The sequence below is a fragment of the Salvelinus alpinus genome, chromosome 31 (assembly GCF_045679555.1).
Source record: "Salvelinus alpinus chromosome 31, SLU_Salpinus.1, whole genome shotgun sequence".
In the NCBI taxonomy this organism is placed as follows: Eukaryota; Metazoa; Chordata; class Actinopteri; order Salmoniformes; family Salmonidae; genus Salvelinus; species Salvelinus alpinus.
Window position 1 is genome coordinate 22,724,720 of NC_092116.1, and position 27,988 is coordinate 22,752,707.

At 39.6% G+C, this 27,988-nt stretch overlaps 1 protein-coding gene across 1 annotated transcript; it reads left to right on the top strand.

The window, feature by feature from the left end:
* The first annotated feature begins 288 nt into the window (after positions 1 to 288).
* Positions 289 to 27,988, top strand: LOC139561695 (sterile alpha motif domain-containing protein 9-like). Its single transcript, XM_071378950.1, has 9 exons — positions 289 to 3,277; positions 5,875 to 5,912; positions 7,538 to 7,599; positions 7,915 to 8,126; positions 8,242 to 8,492; positions 8,969 to 9,097; positions 9,210 to 9,345; positions 9,452 to 9,487; positions 27,172 to 27,988. Exons 1-9 carry the CDS (start codon positions 334 to 336, stop codon positions 27,432 to 27,434), a joined length of 4,071 nt encoding a protein of 1,356 aa, XP_071235051.1. The 5' UTR covers positions 289 to 333; the 3' UTR covers positions 27,435 to 27,988.

Genomic DNA, 27,988 nt, shown 5'->3' on the forward strand with positions numbered 1-27,988 from the left:
CCAAACCTCTTCACAAGGTCGCTAGGTGTTGGGTTGCTACAATAGATGCCTATTTATTAGAGGGTAGCAACAAGAAGCAAAACACAGTCTGTATTTGTCAGCTCCATGCAGTGTCAGTAGATAAATCCAACCAATGTCCAAATCATCAGCTATATAAATGAAACTCCAAAAAGGTAAAAGATATACTGTAATCAGCCTTTAGTTTATAACCATTAATGACCTTCAACAGTCTTACTGAAACATTATTGTCTCCTTTCTCAGAGTCCATACCACCACATGAAGTAGAACTAATATACAGAACACTGGTTAAGCTTGGGACCGGAGACAACAAAGATGGCTCACAACAAGGGCTCATCCCTGTCCAATGCCCGTGGTCGTGAAAGTTATGTTGGAAGTGAAATCAGGGATTCCATTTCACTTCTGGATGTTTTGTACGCAAATGCATTTGAAGAAGAGGACATAGACTCCGCAGTAGCTAAGAAGACAGAGGTAGATTTTTACAGAGGAGCCCCACCTCAATGGCTTAACTTCTACTGGGCCGAAAGGGCAACGTCAGCTGATAAAACAACCCCCTTTATCAAAAGAGACGGTTACACTGAACTGATGGAAAATATTAAGAAACAGTGTAAGGGTGACCTGACTTCTACCATGAATCTGCTGCATCAGCCAGGCAGCGGAGGAACAACTCTGGCCAAACAGGTGCTCTGGGATATGCGTAAAAAGCTCAGATGTGCTGTTCTAACAGGCCCTACCTCAGACATCACCGCTATCGCCAAGCAGGTGATTCACCTTTTCACTGCAGGCGGTCAAGGCCAGCAGAACACTGTGCTCTTAATGCTGGAAGATGAGCGTATTCTGGAGAATTTGCAGGATGCCATCATCAAAGAGATTGCAGAGAGAAACATCACGACCCACAGGCCTGTGGTCATCCTTTTAAACTGTATGCGTAAGGCAGTTATCAAACAAGAGTACCATAACAAATCAAGACATATTATTCTCAGGACGGAACTTTCTGAAGCAGAGAAACAACAGTTTGAGGAGAAACAGATTGAGATCAGTCGAAGCTACATTAATGAACACAAACAGTTTCATGGCTTTAACATAATGCAATCCAATTTTTGCAGAGATTATGTTAAAGAAACATGTGCCTTTTTAGATGTCAGGAAAAAAAGAAGACCTAAAAATTCCCAACTTCTTGCATTCTTATCACTGGTGAATGCCTACGTCCCTGGATCCCACCTTCTGCAGTCTCAATGTCAGGCATTCCTTGGTCCTCCAGATCCCATTTATGGAGGACCTTCCTTTGAGCAGCGAATGGAGCCTTTCACTCAGCTGATAGTGACATTCCCTGCACGACAGGGACAAGACAAACATGTCTGCATGGCTCACTCACTGATTGCACAGCAGTGTGTTGAGTTACTGGCTATGGCAGGTGTGACCAGGAGTGATACAGCAAGGAACTTTCTGACAGACTTTTGTGGAGAAGAGGTGCAGCAACATTTGATGCCTGTCATCAAAGACATGCTAACTAAGAGGGAAATCACAGTGGACCATCAGCAGAATGCAGGAAATGAAACACAGGATCTGTTTTCCCAAAAATACGTTTTACAAAACAAGCTAACAAAAAGGGAAATGGGAGAAGAGAGGACAGACAAGTTTTCCAGGTTGATTCTCGATATTGAAGCCAAAGAATCCAAAAGCAATTGTGTATCTGTTTTGCGATTAGCTTCAGAAAGAATCACACAAAACCCATTTTTTCCTCAAGCTCTTGCTCGTTTCTTTTGCCTTAGGATGGGGGAATATGGTGTAGGAGAGCAGTGGGCAAAAATAGCAAAAGACAGAGATCCAAAGAATTCATTTGTTGCTGACACTCTGGGGCAAGTATACAAGACACATTTAAAGAGCAGGGTCTATGATCCTTCCATCTCTGCACAAGACATCTTGCAACTGGCAGTAAAGGCCTTTGAGGCTTTCAAAGATGTGGAAAGGGCTGCTGAAAATGAGCAAGGAGCAGACATGCAAGATGATGGTATGACCAAAGTCTCACACATCTTTAACAACAGAGGACTATTTGGATATCTACAGGTTGCCAACATTGTTTTTGACTCGCTTGTCTCGCTTGACAAAAACTGGCAAAAGGTCCTTACCATGGAAATATCAGCTGAATCTTTCTTCATATCAATCAGACAAAAAAAGCTCTTCAAGTACAAGCCACTCATCAGCAGCCTCAGGGATGAGGTGGAGAGGAAATGTGAGTTTTTTGATGGTTACCTGACGTACTCCAAGCCCAACATAAAAAAAAATGAACCGCATTACTTTCAGACTGATGTCAAGAACTGCTACTGCAAATATGTGGGGACATGCACACCTATACACTCTGAGTCTGCAATAGATGTACCCCTCCAGAAGCTCAAAGAGGAAATGGCCATTGCCTTCCCTGGACTGCTTTGCTGTCTTGATAAGGGCTATGATGAATCTAACTTGAGCCGAATAACAAAATTGTGGGAGGAAATACAAGAATGTGAAAAAAAGAAAGATGGTGGTGGTGAGAACAAAGCTGCCCAAAACTTCATCCTTGCCAACATCATCTTAAGCAAAGTGGAAGCAGCATCTCCAATGCTTACCTCTTTGCCAATCCTAAGAAGCATTCTGGAGAGAAATCTTTTGGCTAATTTCGGTAACCAAACTCCAGAGTTTTACCTCTTAGTCCTTTTGCTGTTCTGGCCCGAGGAGCATAAGAAAATGGGATTCAATATTGACCTCAACAAATGTGTTCTGGAGATGCAAGACTCCTACAACAACACATACAAGAAGCATCTTCGCTCAAGGTACCTTCGCCCCCTTATTTTCCTGGGACGGGGTGAGGGTTTGAGCAGACTGGTTCATAGATCAAAAATAGACAACCTATTGGCAAGGGAGAATCCAATGGCAGGGCCAGAGGAAAGGCCAGACTTTATAGATCAAAAGTGGAGCAGTGGTGAGGTGTGGAGAGAACCCAGTGTCCAGGATCTTCTTCTTCCAGTCATTGGAGTGGTTAGACAGCATAGAGTGATTGCGTGTGTTGATGGCAAGGAGATTAAAGTCTGTGCCGACCAACGAAGCAAAGTTTGGAAGCCTGGAGACGTCTGCTTCTACCTAGGCTTCACCATTAGAGGTCCTGTGGCCTATGGCATACAGTACCCATCCCATCACGGACATTTCTTTCATTCAGATAGGATGACAGGGGGGGTACCTCGTAAAATGTTGGAAGTACCTGACATCAAATCGATCAAAGACGGTAAGACAGTTACTGTATAGTCCTATATTTCTAATTTTCATCTCTATTGTCTCTCACTCAAGTTCATTTACGTTTTTGCTCCTACCCTTACACCTCTGAACAGCCAATACACCTCTGTTGCTAGACAGAATTTTTGTGATATCTGTTCTTCCTCACTTCATCTGACCTAACCTGACCTCTGCTCAAATTCCTCACTTCTCCCCAACTCATGACTGTCATGTTGACTTGTACCAGACTGTGGCCATTCTTCTTCCCATAGGATCCCTGATGTCTAACAATAACATATTCTGGCTGAATGTAAACGTTCTACATTCCCCTCTCTCCCTCAGTGAAATGAATACAGATACTTCATATTTTCAAGTTTAGAACTCAGAACCCATCACCACCAATCTACACAGGGGAAACAGTGATGCTGGGAGTATTTGTGACTCATCTCATAGAGATTATTGTTAGCACTAAATATAATTCTTATGATATTTGTCATATCATTGATTTTACATTGCTTTGTGTACCAGGAAATTAAGACTGTACAGTCGTTGCCAAAAGATTTGAGAATGACACAAATATTAATTTACACGCAGTTTTCTGCTTCAGTGTCTTTAGATATTTTTGTCAGATGTTACTATGGAATACTGAAGTATAATTACAAGCATTTCATACGTGTCAAAGGCTTTTAATGACAATTACATGAAGTTGATGAAAAGAGTCAATATTTGCAGTGTTGTCCCTTATTTTTCAAGACCTCTGCAATCCGCCCAGGCATGCTGTCAATTACCTTCTGGGCCACATCCTGACTGATGGCAGCCCATTTTTGCATAATCAATGCTTGGAGTTTGTCAGAAGTTGTGGGTTTTTGTTTGTCCACCCGCCTCTTGAGGATTGACCACAAGTTCTCAATGGGATTAAGGTCTGGGGAGTTTCCTGGCCATGGACCCAAAATATCAATGTTCTGGGGCACTCTGGGGCAAGTATACAAGACACATTTAAACAGCAGGGTCCATGATCCTTCCATCTCTGCACAAGACATCTTGCAACTGGCAGTAAATGCCTTTGAGGCTTTCAAAGATGTGGAAAGGGCTGCTGAAAATGAGCAAGGAGCAGACATGCAAGATGATGGTATGACCAAAGTCTCACACATCTTTAACAACAGAGGACTATTTGGTTATCTACAGGTTGCCAACATTGTTTTTGACAATTACATGAAGTTGATGCAAAGAGTCAAATAACTTCTGGGCCACATCCTGACTGATGGCAGCCCATTTTTGCATAATCAATGCTTGGAGTTTGTCAGAGGTTGTGGGTTTTTGTTTGTCCACCCGCCTCTTGAGGATTGACCACAAGTTCTCAATGGGATTAAGGTCTGGGGAGTTTCCTGGCCATGGATGTTTTGTTCCCCGAGCCACTTAGTTATCACTTTTGCCTTATGGCAAGGTGCTCCATCGTGTTGGGAAAGGCATTGTTCATCACCAAACTGTTCCTGGATGGTTAGGAGAAGTTGCTCTCGGAGGATGTGTTGGTACCATTCTTTATTCATGGCTGTGTTCTTAGGCAAAATTGTGAGTGAGCCCACTCCCTTGGCTGAGAAGCAACCCCACACATGAATGGTCTCAGGATGCTTTACTGTTGGCATGACACAGGACTGATGGCAGCGTTCACCTTGCCTTCTCCGGACAAGCTTTTTTCCCGTATGCCCCAAACAATCGGAAAGGGGATTCATCAGAGAAAATTACTTTAACCCAGTCCTCAGCAGTCCAATCCCTGTACCTTTTGCAGAATATCAGTCTGTCCCTGATGTTTTTCCTGGAGAGAAGTGGCTTCTTTGCTGCACTTCTTGACACCAGGCCATCCTCCAAAAGTCTTTGCCTCACTGTTCCTGCAGATGCACTCACAACTGCCTGCTGCCATTCCTGAGCAAGCTCTGTACTGGTGGTGCCCCGATCCCGCAGCTGAATCAACTTTAGGAGATGGTCCTGGCGCTTGCTGGACTTTCTTGGGCGCACTGAAGCCTTCTTCACAACAATTGAACCGCTCTCCTTGAAGTTCTTGATGATCCGATAAATGGTTGATTTAGGTGCAATCTTACTGGCAGCAATATCCTTGCCTGTGAAGCCCTTTTAGTGCAAAGCAATGATGACAGCACGTGTTTCCTTGCAGATAACCATGGCTGACAGAGGAAGAACAATGATTCCAAGCACCACCCTCCTTTTGAAGCTTCCAGTCTGTTATTCGAACTCAATCAGCATGACAGAGTGATCTCCAGCCTTGTCCTCGTCAACACTCACACCTGTGTTAACGAGAGAATCACTGACATGATGTCAGATGGTTCTTTTGTGGCAGGGCTGAAATGCAGTGGAAATGTATTTTGGGGATTCAGTTAATTTGCATGGCAAAGAGGGACTTTACAATTAATTGCAATTCATCTGATCACTCTTCATAACATTCTGGAGTATATGTAAATTTCCATCATACAAACTGAGGCAGCAGACTTTGTGAAAATTAATATTTGTGTCATTCTCAAAACTTTTGGCCACAACTGTATTAACACAGTAGTTAGTACTTTGTGTACTTGATTTTCTGATTGATGTGTCTGTCCCCAGGGCCTGTGAGAAGTTGCACAACCTGTGCCAATGTCATGGTGAGTTAATGTTCGTTACAGTATTCATAGACCGTACAATAGTAGTAGATAAGTGTTTGACAAATACAAATTCTTTACCACCACCTATGTTGACTGTGCTCGGTATTCATGAATATAAATTGTTTTCATGAAAAATAAGAAAATATGGTGGGAAAATCCAAAACATGTTGCTCCATTTTCAGATGGAATTACCCAATTGACAGCAGGATTATAAAAGGGTTCTTTGTGGAGGGGTAGGGTTCTACCAACAACACTTGTCATCTGAAGAACCCTTTTTGGGAGACAATGGATATTTGTAAGGCAAAGGGTTCTACGTAAAACCATTAACATGCAAAGAACCGTTTTTGGAAGAAAAGTATATTTAGATATTTTTTAAAGGCAAGAAGGTTTCTTTGGAAGGCAAGAAACCTTCTACACAGAACCCCTTCTGAATCTGAATTAGTTTATTTATTGTGCATTTTTATTTTAGATAGTGCCTGGACATTTGTGTTTACCTCAGTGTTTAAACTTTAACTTCAGGAGTTTAAAAAGTTAGGTGTGAGTAAACCTATATGGGAATATTTGTGCATATATCTGGTATTCCCTTTAATCATTTGACATGTAACTGACATAGTGGTGTAAAAGAACCCCAGTGTTGATATTAATAACCAGTTGAGTGGTTGTCATTTTTCCTCTATGTAGAGTAGAACATTAAAAACCGCGCCCATCAATATCATATTTCCCAGCATATTCTATTGCCGGTTGATTTTCAGAATTGTTTGTTTCAAAACCTGTGTTTTTGCATGTACATTGATTGGTTGATTAATCTTGTGCTACAAAAAGAAAAATAACATACATTTTCCTAAACTAATACAGTCTGTTAGTCCTTGGACTTATTGCACCCGTTACTGGGATGGTTGTTCAAGTTTAGATTTAGTCTCATTTATCAATATTCCCTACCCTGACAGTTATTCTGAATGCAGGTTGTGGGTGATACAAATTCGAATTGTTGGATATCCTCACTCTGGCTGGTTTCCAATTAGAATTACGCATCACTTTGCAAGTGAGCATAATGTGACTTGCAGGCCTGATGTGGCCTGTAAACCAGGAGTTTCCTACCACCACTGTGTTATTGTATAACTAGGCATTCAAAGAAAGGCCTTATGATATATGTAATGTATTGTCATAAAAAGTTTCATTGGTTAAGGCTGGTGGAACCATTTATAGAGGGTTCTAGGAAGAACCCTCCAAAAATAAAAGGGGGTTCTTAGTAAATCTATTCATAGAGGGTTCTAGATAGAACCATTTACAGGGGGTTCTATGAAGAACCCTACATAGAGGGTTCTAGGTAGAAACCTCTGCAAAGGGTTCTACCTAGCACATAAAAGGGTTCCCCTATGGGGACCAACCAAAGAACCCTATATTGTTTAATTTAGCTACTTTATTTCTAAGAGTGTATATTTCAAATCAGAAACCATTCTTCATTCAAGTAAAAATAAATGTATAGAATAAGGTTTACAAAAGTGAAGGCAAAGAAACCCTTCAAAGTGCAAAGTAGAACCTTCACACTACAATGTTTTAAAAATTATGTTGTAAATACAGTTTGATCATCTGTGATAACCAGAGATCAATGTTCTCTTATTCAGGAATCTACCAACTGGGTTCAGGTTGAACCTGCGGTCTTCACTGAAGAAGGCCCAATGTTCAGGTACACTCCTGGATTGTATTAGTCCCTCACCATATATCGTATGATAAAAGCTTTAAGTTTTGCTACCCAACAATTCTGTCTTAGGATAACATTAACTAGATGGAATAAACCTCCTATCCATTATTTAAAGAAAGTCTGACTTTATAGCATTTGTTGAACTACTTGTAAAAACTTAGGAAATACAGTATGTGAAGATCTACAGAAATGTTTAACAAAGTAAAGTAACCATTATGATGTTTGTCAACTGCTGATAAACAATTAAATACATGACTTACTTACTAAATCCATTCTGTCTTCTTATCATGGCATCCCTAGCATGTCTCCCCTGGGGCGCTACGAGTGCAGAGTATCAGGGCTCCGGTGGGTATGTAAAGACCATGTCAATCTGAAGTATCAATTCAGCTCCTGGGAACCTCACAGTGCAATGATGAAAAGCTTGGGGTACAAGCAAGGAGGTCCCCTATTGGACGTCACAATCGTTGCAGGAGAACTGGAAGAAGTGCATCTGCCACATTTTGCCTGTTTCGGTATGGGCGTATATGTTTATAATTAAAATATAACTGATGCAAACTACTTTTAAAAAGCCTTGTTGTTGATGTCAACCTGATGTTTATGCAAATGTGCCTGTTTTTATCTCTGCAGGCGATGATCCCTCCTTTAAAGAGAAAGTGAAAGTTCTACATGTAGAAGACTGTGGTGTGTCCGTAGAACAAGTGGATGAAGTCACCCGCTTCCACGTCAAGATCGTCCATCCAACCTTCTCTGCAAAAGGAGTTCTCGTGAGATCTGGCTTTCCGCTGAAAGCCCACTGTGACTTGCTGCTCTACCAGGCCAAGACAGCATTCCTCACGCTACATGCATATCTAGTTCCCTGTGATTCTTCAGTAGAAAAGGTTATTTCCACTTATTGTTCACCTCTGTGGTTAAATCATCTCTCAATGTTATCAATGCAGATAATATCCGTGGATTTATAAAATTGACATTTAATATACAGTGTATAATTGTCTAGACATAGCCAAGCTCCTATTCAGTGCTTGACCTGGGCAGGAGCTCACCGGAGCTGACTACCAGCACCTCAAATGTTCTACTATTGAGATCCTGTTCCTCTTATAGAATATTAGCTCAAAAGTATTGTGGAGCTCCTGCACCTAAATATTAGCAGTACTGGAACACCTGTGGTGTTAGGAAATCTTGGGGGTAAGAGTCCGATATGGTGTTGCTGTGTCAACATCTCCCAGCAGTTATTCTCATGGTTGCCTTAGATTCTTTAGTTTAGAATATGTTATATAATTAATTCATTGAAATCTGTTTCAAACTACAAAATCCAACTAAATGTAATGTATGAATATGTCGGCTTATGCTTCTTCAGGCAATGAAGAAAAAGGAGCAGTCTTATGGATACAGGAGTATCAGAAAACCACAACCAGTGAAGTCCCTTCGGATGAAGGATTGGTTCAGCCTCACAACGTCGCCTCCTTCTGCTGAAGTTAAACCTCCTGTATGGTTTGAGCTCCCACAGAATATCAATCTAATTCAAAAAGCAATAGCAATTTTAATATCCTAAAAAAACTACCAAAAAAACAACTCTCTCTCACCTACTGCCTCCACAGAAAATGAAGCTGAGATATGACAACACTACACCAAACTTCTTTGAGGTGTTCATGGAAGATGCAGATGTTGACTTCGGTATGAAGCTAATCAGTGATGTGGAGGGGGAAATCGTCTGGGATCACACAATACGAAAAGGTCAGAAAAATATTTTGCAAAAAAGATCAGTGTCTCAACAGACACCATGTCAGTTAAAGTCAAAGATTATAATAATAATTTAATTTCGTGTGTGTTTTTCCCCCAGCTGACTACAGACACAAAACCCCTCAGAATTCACAAAGTAAGTGCTGTAACATTCCTGTAAACATTAGAAGATCCTAAACTAAATTATTTTTCATTCAGCTTGGATCCCATCTGCATTCTATGGATGCCTATTAGGGACAAGTGAAGACAATAAAAAAATAAACAGTGATGGGTGGTACTTGGATGATTGTTTTTTGCATAATACTCCTTTAAAAATAAGTGGAAATATTTGGAGAAGAAAGTGACAAGATTTCCAGAATAATATAGTCAAAATTACATTTTGTGAATTAAGTGGCAATATTTGGAGGATACAAAAGGCAATATTTCGTAAATAAATTGGCAATATTTAGAAAATACAAAAGGCAATATTTCGTAAAATAAATTGGCAATATTTAGAGAATACAAAAGGCAATATTTCGGAAATAAAGTGGCAATATTTCGACACACTTGGTGTGTGTGTGCTTGCGTGTGCGTGCGATTTATTAGATCATTAGATTGATAAGCGTGAGTGCGCAGTGATGCCTGTTTGAACAAATGTATTAGATAATTAGATTGATGGCCATTTGGCTGCATACACATCTGCATACACATACAACCCTATGTATGTAACCACAGTTCCTCGTCCTGAAATGGTCCAAGGAAAGAAGATGGTGGACTGAACACAGCAGTGCAGATCACCTCAAGATGAAAACATAATATTCAATATATGTAAGTTAGACTAAATATTAACACTTCACATACTGGTGGGTAAAAAACTTCCATCTGGATAACAACACAAAACAAATCATAAGGCTAGAGAAATATATCAACAAACATTATGAAAACAAGTAACGCCCAAACATGATGGAGAGTAAAACAAGGAGAACCAATCTCCAAAAGAAAACGCGACTCCTCGACGGACACAGACGATTAAAGTTTTTCACCACTGGGAATGGCAAGGGTGGAAACCGATCTGTTAAAATCGATAAATGACAAACTGGAAGTTGAAGGCGAGTCTCGAGATGAGTGACGCAAAAGCTGCGACAATGGAGAAAGAAACAAACAAGCTAAAAGGGACTTTGAAACGGATTGAAACCGACGTTATTGAACTTAAAAGGAGAACATCTTTCGGAGAAAAGTTTAGAGACTAGATATACGAGAGTAAATCTGGTACTTACTGGTATCCAAGAGAAAGAAGGAGAAGTTCCTGAGGGTGTAGTGAGGGAGTTCCTCCTTACAGCGCTTCAGATCCCACACGAAGCTGTCAACAAAATCCAACTCAAACGTGTACACCATTTTGGACAGAGAGTACAGAGATATAAGCACCCAATCGTTGCCAAATTTGCTTTCTTTAAAGATAAAATCATTTTTAAAAGCCTGGGTAAAGGACTTGCAGACACTAAAATAGGCATGAATGATCAGTTCCCGAAGGAAATTGAAGAACTGCGCAAAGTTCTGTACCCAATCTTTAAGGAGAATAGATTAAAAGTGAAACGTGTAGCTCTCGTAGTCGATAAACTGTATATTGATAACCAAATGTTCCGAGACACAAAGACTACTCGATGGTTACTTTAAATATTACAAAGTTCCCATAGAGCAGTCAAATAATGGAACACTCAATACTAACCATATAAAAAGCTATAAAATACAACAATTGTTAAAAAATATATATTACAACTACACTATACCACTATACCATGTTGGAAAATAATTAGTATTAGACTTTCCATTTATAGTATTTCATAAATTAGAATAAAAGATAATTAGCTAAATAATACATCTTTAAATGTAAAGAACTGGAACACAAAAGTATTCAATCAACATGGTAGAGATAAAACACAGAGGACATAGAAGGCACTGTATGTGGGTATGTACGGATGTGTTGTGATGGAAGGTGGGGTGTGTGTTTTTGTGTTTGGAAAAGTGTGAGTGAAAAAGGATAAGGGTTGCAAATCCCAGAGCCAATGTGTGTTTGTGAGAAGGGGTTGTGAGAGAGCTTTCAATTTTGTGCAGATATGGGATATACATTTTTAAATGAATTATAAATATAGTTTATTTATTTATTGTCCTATCATGATGGAATTGTCCCCAAACCTATACCCTAGACACCCACCTGAGTGACCTGAGTGATCTGTTTAATGGGGCTAATGTAAGTAGTCTGTAAGCAGCCAAATCAGAAAGATGAATGCGGTCAGAGACGTACTAAAGAAGCACCAACCCCTCAAGATTCTGAGCCTGTCTGGCCGGGTTGGTCCTACCCTGCCAGGGGGCTCTTGAGTGGCGCAGCGGCCTAAGGCACTGCATCGCAGTGCTAGAGGCGTCACCACAGACCGTGGTTCGATCTCGGGCTGTAACACAACCCAGCGTTGTCCTAGCGTTGGCCCAGCTTTATCCTAATTAGGGTTTGGCCGGTGTAGGCCGTCATTGTAAATAAGAATTTGTTCTTAACTGATTTTCCTACTTAAATAAACACTACATTTAACAATTTTAAAAACAAGCCAAAGCCCTAATCTACGTCATCAGAGCGCGACATATGTTTGTTGTTGTTGAACGCTGTCGAACGCCGAAACCTGAACTAAAGCCCTCGGTTTAAAAGCCGACAGTGTTTTTATATACTTTTATTTTATTTTGAATCCTGCGGCTCTGTTGGGCTATTACTGTGAGCGCTGCTATCTGGCCCGGGATCCTGACAGATTCCGTATAGGGGGAGTGATGCTAAAGCACAGCTAGCTTTGCTGGCTCGGTGGTCTCAAATGGAGGCCGCTATTGAACGTTTCTAGAGTTGCAGGAGCTGTGTTTACTTTGCTTTGTTCCGGGACAATGTGGACCGTGTTGACTTTCAATGTAGCAACTGAATGCTTGCGGAGGACTACAGGAGCGAAGTAGCTACTCTAAGCATGCAAGTAGCAAACCTGCATACGCTGCTGGGGAACCCACGTCTTTTTCTTCCACTCCAGTAGCCGGACGCCACTCTGGTCTGGTGGAAGTTTCGCCGCCGTGTCGGCCCTCCACAGCCGACTGGCCGGTGTTAGGCAGGGTCCCATCCCCGAAGAGGTCTCCCCCTTCCCTGGAGAAAGGAGCTGTTCTCAACCCAACCAACCAGCCATGGAGGTATGTCACTCGCCATGGAAGTCGAAGAAGGCGCCCTCTGGCAACGGGGGTCTCCATGGAGATGTTGAGCCCGGAACTGACATAGACCAGAAACAGCTTTGTCGCCCTGGATCCAGAGGTTCCGGCTCCTTCATCCTTGGTGGCTTCCCAATCAAGATCGGATCCGGAGGTACCTCCGTCTTCGTCCTCGGTTCTGTCTCCCACTCCGGTGGCTTCTACCTCAAGTTCAGATCCTCGGAGCTCCCAGCCTCACCAGAACCTGAGGCTGCCTGAGAGACCAGACCATTCACATCACCAGCTGTCATCATAGGCAGCTCTATGGTGAGAAACATCTCGGTCCCCATGGCAAAAACCCTGTGCTACTCAGGAGCACGAGTACAGGATTTAACAAGGCTGCTTCCGACTGTTCTACCACAGATGCCGGGAGCTGACACTGTCGTAGTCCATGTGGGGTCAAACAACATCAGGAGGGCTAGCTCGGAACATTTGAAAGTAGATTTTAAAGAACTGATTTTAGCATTAAAAGACTCCAAAAAATGGCCAACAATTTCAGGTCCAGTACCATCGTTGGGCCGCTGGTGTGAAAGATTCAGCAGACTGCTGGCATTACACATCTGGCTAAAAGACTACTGATGCTCTGCTGGAGTCACTTTTATTGATACATTTTACACCTTCTGGAAACAGAATATACTCTACAGGAATGAGGAAGTCCATCCAAATCATCTTGGCTCCTGGACTCTGTCCATGCATTTAATGATCCAAGACCAGCTCAGTTAATCCCTACCATTGTGACAATGAGTCATCATAATGCTGCATCAAATATACTTGATCTTAAGGGCATTGGCAAACACAATATATGTAATTTAATTGATGTACCCCTAATTGCACCGAATACATCTGTTTATCCTACAGCTATTGTAAGCAGTAATCATGAGCCTGTAAACCAGAGTTACACTGTTAGCACTGAGGCGGTGTGCAATTGTAGGAAGACCACTTTATGCAGCTCACCCTGCACTATCAGCTCCAATGTAAATAACATGAGTAAGTCTTCCTCTGATAAGCTTCCCAGTAAAACATGAAAAACAATCAAGCAATCCAGGAAAGTGCTTAAAATAGCCCATATTAACATATGTAGCCTAAGAAACAAGGTCCATGAAGTCAATAACTTGTTTGTAACAGATGACATTCATATTCTGACTATCTCTGAAACTCACTTAGATAAAACCTTTGATGATACAGTGGTAGCAATACATGGTTATAACATCTACCGAAAAGACAGAAATGCCAACGGAGGTGGTTTTGCGGTCCATATTCAGAACCACATTCCTGTAAAGCTTAGAGACGATCTAATGTTAAATACTGTTGAAATAATATGGTTACAGGTTCATCTGCCTCACCTAAAGCCCAATATTGTGGGAAGCTGCTATAGACCACCAAGTGCTAACAGTCAGTATCTGGATAGCATGTGTGAAATGCTTGATAATGTATGTGATATCAACAGAGAAGTACATTTTATGGGTGATTTAAATATTGAATGGCTATCATCAAGTTGTCCACTCAGGAGATAACTTCAAACTGTAACCAGTGCCTGCAACCTGGATCAGGTTGTCAGTCAACCTACCAGGGTAGTTACAAACAGCACAGGAATTAAGTCATCAACATGTATTGATCACATCTTTACTAATGCTGCAGATGTTTGCTTTAAAGCAGTATCCAGATCCATAGGATGTAGTGTTCACAATATAGTAGCCATATCTAGGAAAACCAACGTTCTAAAGGCTGGGTCTAATATAGTGTATAAGAGGTCATACAATAAGTTTTGTAGTGTTTCATATGTTGATGATGAAATAATATTTGCTGGTCTGTGGTGTGTAATGAGGAGCAACCAGACGCTGCACTTGATGCATTTAAGAAACTACTTATTCCAGTTATTAATAAGCACGCACCCATTAAGAAAATGATGTTAAAAATGTTAAATCCCCTTGGATTGATGAGGAATTGAAAAATTGTATGGTTGAGAGGGATGAGGCAAAAGGTATGGCAATTAAGTCTGTCAGCCCAACTGATTGTCAAATGTACTGTAAATTAAGAAATCATGTGACTAAACAAAATAAAAATAAACTACACTATGAAACAAAGATAAATTATATACAAATTATAGTAAAAAGCTTTGGGGCACCTTCAATTAAATTGTGGGGGAAAAAAACAACTCGGCTCCTTCATTCATTGAATCAGATGGCTCATTCATCACAAAGCCCACTGATATTGCAAACTACTTTAACTTCACTAGGGTATGTGGGACGCTAGCGTCAACAGCCAGTGAAACTGCAGGGCGCCAAATTCAAAACAACAGATATCCCATAATTAAAAATCCTCAAACATACAAGTATTTTACACCATTTTAAAGATACACTTGTTGTAAATCCAGCCACAGTGTCCGATTTCAAAAAGGCTTTACAACGAAAGCACATCAAACGATTATGTTAGGTCAGAGCCAAGTCACAGAAAAACACAGCCATTTTTCCAGCCAAAGAGAGGAGAAATAGAGATCAAATTAATCACTAACCTTTGATGATCTTCGTCAGATGACACTCATACGACTTCATGTTACACAATACATGTATGTTTTGTTCGTTAAAGTTCATAATTATATCCTACAATCTCAGTTTACATTGGCGCGTTATGTTCAGTAGTTCCAAAACATCCGGTGATTTTGAAGAGAGCCACATCAATTTACAGAAATACTCATAATAAACATTGCTAAAAGATACAACTGTGATGCATGGAATTTTAGATCCACTTCTCCTTAACTTGTTTGGGATAGGGGGCAGCATTTTCACGTTTGGATGAAAAGCGTGCCCAGAGTAAACTGCCTGCTACTCAGGCCCAATTGCTAATATATGCATATTATTAGTAGATTGTGATAGAAAACACTCTGAAGTTTCTAAAACTGTTTGAATGATGTCTCAGAGTATAACATAACTCATATGGCAGGCGAAAACCTGAGAAAAATGCACCAGGAAGTGGGAAATCTAAGGTTTGTAGTTTTTCAACTCTTGGCCTATCGAATACACAGTGTCTATGTTTATGTGAGAGTTAGCTTGAGTTCCATTGCATTTCTGAAGACAAAGGAATTCTCCGGTTGGAACATTATTGAAGATTTATGTTAAAAACATCCTAAAGATTGATTCTATACTTCGTTTGACATGTTTCCAAGGACTGTAACGTAACTTTTTGACTTTTCTTCTGCTCCTAGTGATCGCACGTCATGAATTTGGAATACTGGGCTAAACGCGCTAACAAAAAGGAGGTGTTTGGACATAAATTATGAACTTTATCGAACAAATCAAACATTTATTGTGGAACTGGGATTCCTGGGAGTGCATTCTGATGAAGATCATCAAAGGTAAGTGAATATTTACAATGCTATTTCTGACTTCTGTTGACTCCAAAACATGGAGGATATCTGTATGGCTTGGTTTTGTGTCTGAGCGCTGTACTCAGTTTATTGCATGGTGTGCTTTTTCCGTAAAGTTAAAAAAAAATCTGATACATATTCTAGCTTTTATGGCTGAGTAGCAAGAAGTTTAATTTGGGCACGCTTTTCATCCAAAAAATCAGAATGCTGCCTTCTACCCTAGTGAAGTTAATAACTTTTCATTGATAAGATAAGCAAACCTAGGGATGACATAACTGCAACAAACTCTGACACTACACATCCAAGTATATCGGACCAAATTATGAAAGACAAGAATTGTAGTTTTGAATTCCGTAAAGTCAGTGTGGAAAAGGTGATAAAATTATTGTTGTCTATCAACAATGACAAGCCACTGGGGTCTGACAATCTGGATGGAAAATTACTGAGTATATGTCAAGAGAATTTTCAATCCCAATGATGTCGACTCAACAATCACTTAAGCTTTGACCAATTCCCCCGAGGTTGTAAAGCTCGAGTTAATAGAAGAATTTAGACAAAGTCTCAGTCTGCAATAGATCAATACTTTATTCAGAGAACGTTCTGAAGTCAAAAATGAGAACATTTTATAATTCCCATTTTATAATTCCCACACCCACACACACACACACACACACACACACACACACACACACACACACACACACACACACACACACACACACACACACACACACACACACACACCAGTAGAAACTCCACCTCTCTTTAGGTGGGCTGTATTTTTCCACAATACTAACACATAATCTCTCATTATCTTCTACAAGCCTAGCCATTCCTAACAGTTACTCCCCCTACCTGAGTTGGGGAGTCCTCTTTCCTGTTATTTTGTTTCAGAGTTATCACATGTCGACAGTTCAGTTGGCCTTGAAAGTCTCAACTCTACCCAGCTCATATTGCGAAATATTAACACAATGATCTAGTCTTAAGAAAATGACTGGAAAAACTGTTAAATCCCCTTGGATTGATGAGGAATTAAAAAATTGTATGGTTGAGAGGGATGAAGCAAAAGGTATGGCAATTAAGTCTGTCAGCCCAACTGATTGGCAAATGTACTGTAAATTAAGAAATCATGTGACTAAACAAAATAAAAATAAACTACACTATGAAACAAAGATAAATTATATAAAAATTATAGTAAAAAGCTTTGGGGCACCTTCAATTAAATTGTGGGGGAAAAAAACAACTTAGCTCCTTCATTCATTGAATCAGATGGCTCATTCATCACAAAGCCCACTGATATTGCAAACTACTTTAACTTCACTAGGGTATGTGGGACGCTAGCCAGTGAAACTGCAGGGCGCCAAATTCAAAACAACAGAAATCCCATAATTAAAAATCCTCAAACATACAAGTATTTTACACCATTTTAAAGATACACTTGTTGTAAATCCAGCCACAGTGTCCGATTTCAAAAAGGCTTTACGACGAAAGCACACCAAACGATTATGTTAGGTCAGAGCCAAGTCACAGAAAAACAGCCATTTTTCCAGCCAAAGAGAGGAGTCACAAAAAGCAGAAATAGAGATAAAATTAATCACTAACCTTTGATGATCTTCGTCAGATGACACTCATACGACTTCATGGTACACAATACATGTATGTTTTGTTCGGTAAAGTTCATAATTATATCCTAAAATATCAGTTTACATTGGCACGTTATGTTCAGTAGTTCCAAAACATTGATTTTGCAGAGAACCACATCAATTTACAGAAATACTCATAATAAACATTGCTAAAAGATACAACTGTGATGCATGGAATTTTAGATCCACTTCTCCTTAACTTGTTTGGGATAGGGGGCAGCATTTTCACATTTGGATGAAAAGCGTGCCCAGAGTAAACTGCCTGCTACTCAGGCCCAGTTGCTAATATATGCATATTATTAGTAGATATGTATATAAAACACTCTCAAGTTTCTAAAACTGTTTGAATGATGTCGCAGAGTATAACAGAACGCATATGGCAGGCGAAAACCTGAGAAAAATGCACCAGGAAGTGGGAAATCTGAGGTTTGTAGTTTTTCAACTCTTGGCCTATCGAATACACAGTGTCTATGGGGTCATATTGCACTTCCTAAGGCTTCCACTAGATGTCAACAGTCTTTAGAACCTTGTTTGATGCTTCTACTGTGAAGTGGGGGCAAATGAGAGGGGATTGAGTAAGGTCTCTCCCAGAGTGCCACAAGCTGACCATGTGCGTTCATGTGAGAGTTAGCTTGAGTTCCATTGCATTTCTGAAGACAAAGGAATTCTCCGGTTGGAACATTATTGAAGATGTATGTTAAAAACATCCTAAAGATTGTTTCTATACTTTGTTTGACATGTTTCCAAGGACTGTAACAGAACTTTTTGACTTTTTGTCTGCTCCTAGTGATCGCGCGTCATGAATTTGGAATACTGGGCTAAACGCGCTAACAAAAAGGAGGTGTTTGGACATAAATTATGAACTTTATCGAACAAATCAAACATTTATTGTGGAACTGGGATTCCTGGGAGTGCATTCTGATGAAGATCATCAAAGGTAAGTGAATATTTACAATGCTATTTCTGACTTCTGTTGACTCCAAAACATGGAGGATATCTGTATGGCTTGGTTTTGTGTCTGAGCGCTGTACTCAGTTTATTGCATGGTGTGCTTTTTCCGTAAAGTTAAAAAAAAATCTGATACATATTCTAGCTTTTATGGCTGAGTAGCAAGAAGTTTAATTTGGGCACGCTTTTCATCCAAAAAATCAGAATGCTGCCTTCTACCCTAGTGAAGTTAATAACTTTTCATTGATAAGATAAGAAAACCTAGGGATGACATAACTGCAACAAACTCTGACACTACACATCCAAGTATATCGGACCAAATTATGAAAGACAAGAATTGTAGTTTTGAATTCCGTAAAGTCAGTGTGGAAAAGGTGATAAAATTATTGTTGTCTATCAACAATGACAAGCCACTGGGGTCTGACAATCTGGATGGAAAATTACTGAGTATATGTCAAGAGAATTTTCAATCCCAATGATGTCAACTCAACCAGCACTTAAGCTTTGACCAATTCCCCCGAGGTTGTAAAGCTCGAGTTAATAGAAGAATTTAGACAAAGTCTCAGTCTGCAATAGATCAATACTTTATTCAGAGAACGTTCTGAAGTCAAAAATGAGAACATTTTATAATTCCCATTTTATAATTCCCACACCCACACACACACACACACACACACACACACACACACACACACACACACACACACACACACACACACACACACACACACACACACACACACACACACACACACACACACACACACACACACACACACCAGTAGAAACTCCACCTCTCTTTAGGTGGGCTGTATTTTTCCACAATACTAACACATAATCTCTCATTATCTTCTACAAGCCTAGCCATTCCTAACAGTTACTCCCCCTACCTGAGTTGGGGAGTCCTCTTTCCTGTTATTTTGTTTCAGAGTTATCACATGTCGACAGTTCAGTTGGCCTTGAAAGTCTCAACTCTACCCAGCTCATATTGCGAAATATTAACACAATGATCTAGTCTTAAGAAAATGACTGGAAAAACTGTTAAATCCCCTTGGATTGATGAGGAATTGAAAAATTGTATGGTTGAGAGGGATGAAGCAAAAGGTATGGCAATTAAGTCTGTCAGCCCAACTGATTGGCAAATGTACTGTAAATTAAGAAATCATGTGACTAAACAAAATAAAAATAAACTACACTATGAAACAAAGATAAATTATATAAAAATTATAGTAAAAAGCTTTGGGGCACCTTCAATTAAATTGTGGGGGAAAAAAACAACTTAGCTCCTTCATTCATTGAATCAGATGGCTCATTCATCACAAAGCCCACTGATATTGCAAACTACTTTAACTTCACTAGGGTATGTGGGACGCTAGCCAGTGAAACTGCAGGGCGCCAAATTCAAAACAACAGAAATCCCATAATTAAAAATCCTCAAACATACAAGTATTTTACACCATTTTAAAGATACACTTGTTGTAAATCCAGCCACAGTGTCCGATTTCAAAAAGGCTTTACGACGAAAGCACACCAAACGATTATGTTAGGTCAGAGCCAAGTCACAGAAAAACAGCCATTTTTCCAGCCAAAGAGAGGAGTCACAAAAAGCAGAAATAGAGATAAAATTAATCACTAACCTTTGATGATCTTCGTCAGATGACACTCATACGACTTCATGGTACACAATACATGTATGTTTTGTTCGGTAAAGTTCATAATTATATCCTAAAATATCAGTTTACATTGGCACGTTATGTTCAGTAGTTCCAAAACATTGATTTTGCAGAGAACCACATCAATTTACAGAAATACTCATAATAAACATTGCTAAAAGATACAACTGTGATGCATGGAATTTTAGATCCACTTCTCCTTAACTTGTTTGGGATAGGGGGCAGCATTTTCACATTTGGATGAAAAGCGTGCCCAGAGTAAACTGCCTGCTACTCAGGCCCAGTTGCTAATATATGCATATTATTAGTAGATATGTATATAAAACACTCTCAAGTTTCTAAAACTGTTTGAATGATGTCGCAGAGTATAACAGAACGCATATGGCAGGCGAAAACCTGAGAAAAATGCACCAGGAAGTGGGAAATCTGAGGTTTGTAGTTTTTCAACTCTTGGCCTATCGAATACACAGTGTCTATGGGGTCATATTGCACTTCCTAAGGCTTCCACTAGATGTCAACAGTCTTTAGAACCTTGTTTGATGCTTCTACTGTGAAGTGGGGGCGAATGAGAGGGGATTGAGTAAGGTCTCTCCCAGAGTGCCACGAGCTGACCATGGGCGTTCATGTGAGAGTTAGCTTGAGTTCCATTGCATTTCTGAAGACAAAGGAATTCTCCGGTTGGAACATTATTGAAGATGTATGTTAAAAACATCCTAAAGATTGTTTCTATACTTTGTTTGACATGTTTCCAAGGACTGTAACAGAACTTTTTGACTTTTTGTCTGCTCCTAGTGATCGCGCGTCATGAATTTGGAATACTGGGCTAAACGCGCTAACAAAAAGGAGGTGTTTGGACATAAATTATGAACTTTATCGAACAAATCAAACATTTATTGTGGAACTGGGATTCCTGGGAGTGCATTCTGATGAAGATCATCCAAGGTAAGTGAATATTTATAATGCTATTTCTGACTTCTGTTGACTCCAAAACATGGGGGATATCTGTATGGCTTGGTTTTGTGTCTGAGCGCTGTACTCAGATTATTGCATGGTGTGCTTTTTCCGTAAAGTTTTTTTAAATCTGACACATGTTCTAGCTTTTATGGCTGAGTAGCAGGAAGTTTAATTTGGGCACGCTTTTCATCCAAAAATCCGAATGCTGCCCCCTACCCTAGTGAAGTTAATGACTTTTCATTGATAAGATAAGAAAACCTAGGGATTACATAACTGCAACAAACTCTGACACTACACATCCAAGTATATCGGACCAAATTATGAAAGACAAGGATTGTAGTTTTGAATTCCGTAAAGTCAGTGTGGAAAAGGTGATAAAATTATTGTTGTCTATCAACAATGACAAGCCACTGGGGTCTGACAATCTGGATGGAAAATTACTGAGTATATGTCAAGAGAATTTGCAATCCCAATGATGTCGACTCAACAATCACTTAAGCTTTGACCAATTCCCCCGAGGTTGTAAAGCTCGGGTTAGTAGAAGAATTTAGACAAAGTCTCAGTCTGCAATAGATCAATACTTTATTCAGAGAACGTTCTGAAGTCAAAAATGAGAACATTTTATAATTCCCATTTTATAATTCCCACACACACACACACACACACACACACACACACACACACACACACACACACACACACACACACACACACACACACACACACACACACACACACCAGTAGAAACTCTGACACTACACATCCAAGTATATTGGACCAAATTATGAAAGACAAGAATTGTAGTTTTGAATTCCGTAAAGTCAGTGTGGAAAAGGTGATAAAACTCCACCTCTCTTTAGTTGGGCTGTATTTTTCCACAATACTAACACATAATCTCTCATTATCTTCTACAAGTCTAGCCATTCCTAACAGTTACTCCCCCTACCTGAGTTGGGGAGTCCTCTTTCCTGTTATTTTGTTTCAGAGTTATCACATGTCGACAGTTCAGTTGGCCTTGAAAGTCTCAACTCTACCCAGCTCATATTGCGAAATATTAACACAATGATCTAGTCTTAACTTCACTAGGGTAGGGGGAAGCATTCTGAATTTTGGATGAAATGCATGCCCAAAGTAAACTGCATGCTTCTCGGGCCCAGAAGACATGATATGCATATAACTGGTAGATTTGGATAGAAAACACTCTAAAGTTTCCAAAACTGTTAAGAAAACTAACAACATATCATATCAAACTTTATTTGTCACATGCGCCGAATACAACAAGTAATAATAATATTAATAAGAAGAAGAAATAATATGCAAGGCAGGTCCTACAGGCCCTAGTTTTGTAGCACCTTGACTACTGTTCAGTCGTGTGGTCAGGTTCCACAAAAAAAGGACATAGGAAAATTGCAATTGGCTCAGAACAGGGCAGCATGGCTAGCCCTTGGATGTACACAGAGAGCTAATATTAATAATATGCATGTCAAACTACTGGCACACAGCTCAGACACCCATGCATACCCCACTAGAAATGCCACAAGAGGTCTCTTCACAGTCCCCAAGTCAAGAACATACTATGAGAGGCACACAGTACTAAATAGAGCCATGACTACATGGAACTTTATTCCACATCAAGTAACTGACGCAAGCAGTAAAGTCAGATTTAAAAAACAGATAAAAACACCTGATGGAACAGCGGGGACTGTGAAGCAACACAACCATTGGCACAGACGCACGCATACATACACACACACACACACACATACACACATACACACACACACACACACGATAACATACGCACTATACATACACATGGATTTAGTACTGCAGATATGTGGTGGTGGAGTAGGGGCCTGAGGGCACACAGAGTGTTGTGAAATCTGTGAATGTTTTGTAATGTTTTAAAATTGTATAAACTGCCTTAATTTTGCTGGACTCCAGGAAGAGTATGGGAATCCATAATAAATACAAATACAAATGGGAGAGCATAATATACAAGGACATTCTCAAAGCTACTAATGAGAACCTTGACAACCGTGCACCTAACCGGTGGGGATTCCGGTGGGGTCCCCCCACCCAGGCAGTGGCAGTGCTAGCTGCAGTAACAAATGGGGCGGGGGTCACACTCTGACATTCAGAGAGGGGGAATATTATTGTGGCCTTGGTGGCACAAAATAATCAAAGGTCTGACTGCACAGAGATGCTTGGGGAAATGGTCACAACTGGGACCAGCATGTTTGTGTTTCAGGGGAAGGGGGTGAGTATGATCTCCATCACCTAGGAGATCAGATGCCTGTTTTTGCTAAATGTTGCATGCCTTCTCAAACAGCTGCAACTGTATATGCATTCAAAAATCAAGCCCTTTCTTGAGGGGCTCTGGGATGGAATAACTGTTGAGCATCTGAGTTTATGGTTGTTTGTGGGGGAAAGGGGTTGAGTGTGTATGAGTTGTCTGTCTGTGTGTGTGTATACATCCCACAACTGTTGCAAGGGAGTAAAGGTGTTTGGAACAATATAGGATGAATCACAATAATTGTTTGCTATAATAATAATTGCTTGCAAAAAAATTATTTTTGTAATGGCAATCCTGGTTAGAGGTAACACTCCCTTGCATGAACTGCCTACATTATTAGGAATTGTATTTGTTAATTGTGGAAATTAAGATAATGTATACAGTACCAGTCAAAAGTTTGGACACACCTACTAATTTTTACCATTTGCTAAACTGTAGAATAATAGTGAAGACATCTAAACTATGAAATAACACATATGGAATCATGTAGTACACAAAAAAGTGTGAAACAAATTCATCAAAGTAGCCACCCTTTGCCTCGATGAAAGCTTTTCACACTCTTGGCATTCTCTCAACCATCTTCACCTTGAACAATTTTCCAACAGTCTTGAAGGAGTTCCCACATGTGCTGAGCACTTGTTGGCTGCTTTTCTTTCACTCTGCGGTCCAACTCATCCCAAACCATCTCATTTGGGCTGAGGTTGGGTGATTGTGGAGGCCAGGTCATCTGATGCAGCACTCCATCACTCTCCTAAATAAATCACTGACAGTGTCACCAGCAAAGCACCCCCACACCATCACACCTCCTCCTCCATGCTTCACAGTGGGAACCACACATGCAGACATCACACATTCATCAGATTTGGACATCAGACCAAAGGACAGATTTCCACCAGTCTAATGTCCATTGCTCGTGTTTCATGGCCCAAGCAAGTCTCTTCTTATTGGTGTCCTTTAGTAGTGGTTTCTTCACAGCAATTCCACCACGAAGGCCTGATTCACGCAGTCTTCTCTGAACAGTTGTTGTTGAGATGTGTCTGTTGAACTCTGTGAAGCATTTATTTGGGCTGCAATCTGAGGTGCAGTTACCTCTAATTAACTTATCCTGTGCAGCAGAGGTAACTCTGGGTTTTCCTTTCCTGTGGCGGTCCTCATGAGAGCCAGTTTCATCATAGTGCTTGATGGTTTTTGCGACGGCACTTGAAGACACTTTCAAAGTTCCTGAAATTTTCCGGATTGACTGACCTATATGTCTTAACTTCTTGGCGCTAGGGGTCAGATTTTTATTTTATTTTTAAATAACGTTCCCAAGGTATTTCTCAGGTCCAGATCATAGAATATGCATATAATTTACAGATTATGATAGAAAACACTCCAAAGTTTCCAAAACTGTCAAAATATTGTCTGTGAGTATAACAAAACTTATTTTGCAGGCGAAAACCTGAGGAAATCTAACCCGGAAGTGATTTTTTTTAATTTATTTTTTTATCTGTGTTTCATTTCCCGTCTTTCTTCCATTTAAAATGGTATCAATCAGATTACTTTTCCAATGGCTTCCTCGGGCTGTGACCAGGCTTTAGACATAGTTTCAGGCTTTTATTTTGAAAAATTAGCGAGATTTTTCAAAACTAGTCAGGTGTCCTTTGATTAGTTCCTGCGCGCGAGAGGGGTAGCTCTCCATTTTCTTTCTCTCTTTTATTGAATAGGTTACGGTCCGGTTTAAATATTATCAATTATGTATGTTAAAAACAACCTGAGGATTGATTATAAAAAACATTTGACATGTTTCTACGAACATTACGGATACTTTTTGGAATTTTCGGCGAACAGAACGAGGCTGTAGTTTTCTGAACTTAACGCGCAACCCAAATGGCGTTTTTTTGTTATAAAAGTAATATTTATCGAACAAAAATAACATTTATTGTGTAACTGGGAGTCTCGTGAGTGCAAACATCCGAAGATTATCAAAGGTAAGCGATTAATGTTATTGCTTTTCTGACTTTCGTGACCATGCTAATTTGGGGCTAGCTGTTCTAGCATTGATTGATACACTCACAAAAGCTTGGATTGCTTTCGCTGTAAAGCATATTTTCAAAATCTGACATGATAGGTGGATTAACAACAAGCTAAGCTGTGTTTTGGTATATTTCACTTGTGATTGCATGATTATAAATATTTTTAGTAATATTTTTGAATCTGATACGTTTGGGAATTTTCTTCTGCCTTTCAGGACCGGAATGAGGCTTGGTTTTCTGAAGATAACGCGCAACCCAAATGGCGTTTTTTTGTTATAAAGCTAATATTTATCGAACAAAAAGAACATTTATTGTGTAACTGGGAGTCTCGTGAGTGCAAACATCCGAAGATTATCAAAGGTAAGCGATTAATTTTATTGCTTTTCTGACTTTTGTGACCATGCTAATTTGGGGCTAGCTGTTCTAGCATTGATTGATACACTCACAAAAGCTTGGATTGCTTTCGCTGTAAAGCATATTTTCAAAATCTGACACGATAGGTGGATTAACAACAAGCTAAGCTGTGTTTTGGTATATTTCACTTGTGATTGCATGATTATAAATATTTTTAGTAATATTTTGCACCCTGCAATTCAGCGGTTGTTTAGGAAAATGATGATGAAAATGATAAAGGGATCCGTAGCGCAGAGAGGTTAAAGTATTGATGGACTGTCGTTTCTATTTGTTTATTTGTGCTGTTCTTGCATAATACAGACTTCGTCTTTTATCAAATAGGGCTATATTTTGTATACCACCCCTATCTTGTCACAACACAACTGAAGGTACACCTGTTAATTGATATGCATTCCAGGTGACTACAGTACCTCATGAAGATGGTTGAGAGAATGCCAAAAGTGTGCAACGCTGTTATCAAGGCAAAGGGTGGCTACTTTGAACAATAAGAAATATATTTTGATTTGTTTTTACACTTTTTGGTACTATATGTTTCCATATGTGTTATTTCATAGTTTCAATGTCTTCACTGTTATTCTACAATGTAGAAAATAGTCAAACTAAAGAAAAATCCTGTAATGAGTAGTTTTGTCCAAACTTTGACCGGTACTGTATGTGAATATATTAACAAAAAATATATGTGGGGGATTGAAAATGATGCAGACAATTACATTGACTACAATCTATCTGCAACATAAAAAGCTGATCTACCAACCCCTAAAAAAGAATCTGTTGGACAACATTTTCCAGGTTCTAATAATCATAATCATTTGGTTATTATGTGCTTAAAGAGAAAGTATTTCCTTGTTACTGAAGCCAATTGTCAAGTATAGTTTCACCAGGTCATCAAACTGCATGCATTTCAACGGTGGCGTGGACAGCAACAGGGAGCCAGAGAGACGTGCGGTTAACCAGATACACTAGTTTAATCTTGAAATACTAAGTGTGACTTTATATTCAAAATGTTGACTTTATTCTCGAAATAAAATGTCTAGTTTATTCTCTAAATATTGCCACTTTTTTAAAGTACCATCATGCAAGACAAATCTAAAATACAAGTACCACCACCGTTTGCCGTTTATTTTTTTCTCTTGAAATGGCTCTAATAATCTTCCGTAGCATCCAAGCTTCAGCACAATTTATCATGGTTTTAATTTCGATTTTAGTGTATTACATGTGTGAATTTCATTGTGTTTAAATGCAATTGTCCTGCAACCAATCTTTGCCTCAGACCTGCACTTTGTGGACCTCCACCGGACAGACCTTATCCAGAGAGTGTGCCTGGTGAAGCCCATATTGGATCAAATCCTGGACAAGAGAATTATCAATGATGAGGGCTACAATACAGTAATGGCCAAACGCACCACACAGGACCAGATGAGGGAACTCTACATGGGACCTCTGAGGGCAAGTGGCATCAGAGCAAAACATATTTTCTATGAGATCCTGAAGGAGCTGGAGCCACTGCTAATCAAAGAGCTGGAGGGTGAATAAGGAGCTAGAATGGTGAATGGGGGGCATTTTAAGTTTGTTTTAGGGGAAAAGGGCATAAATGATGGCAGTTATGCTTTGTTTTATTACTTTGTGTTTACAAGAAAACACAACATAAGAGGAGTATAGCATCATTCTTTTATCATTCTTATTTTTCTACATGTAAATATTAGTAGCCAGCAGAACAGCAATGCAGTGTTTTAGCCTAGAGGCTTTGTCAAAGATATAACATTTGATAACAGTTGGGTTGGAATTGAATTTCCTCTGAAAATATAACATTTGCTCAACCGGTTCACCTAGACGCTCTGGATTACTTACAGACAAGAAAATATATTAAGGAAATATATAATATAACGATGATGCAAACAATGAAATTATTTCATTTGGGCTATTTTATAAATGACAAGTTAGTGAGGGTAAGGAATACCAGTGATGTAAATAAATATATGAAGATAAAACTTCATAAAGCTTAATGTACCTGCCTAATGAAACATTTTACAGTGATGAATGATTTGTGACATCATTTTTACAACACGGGTATTAGAATATGTATTGAA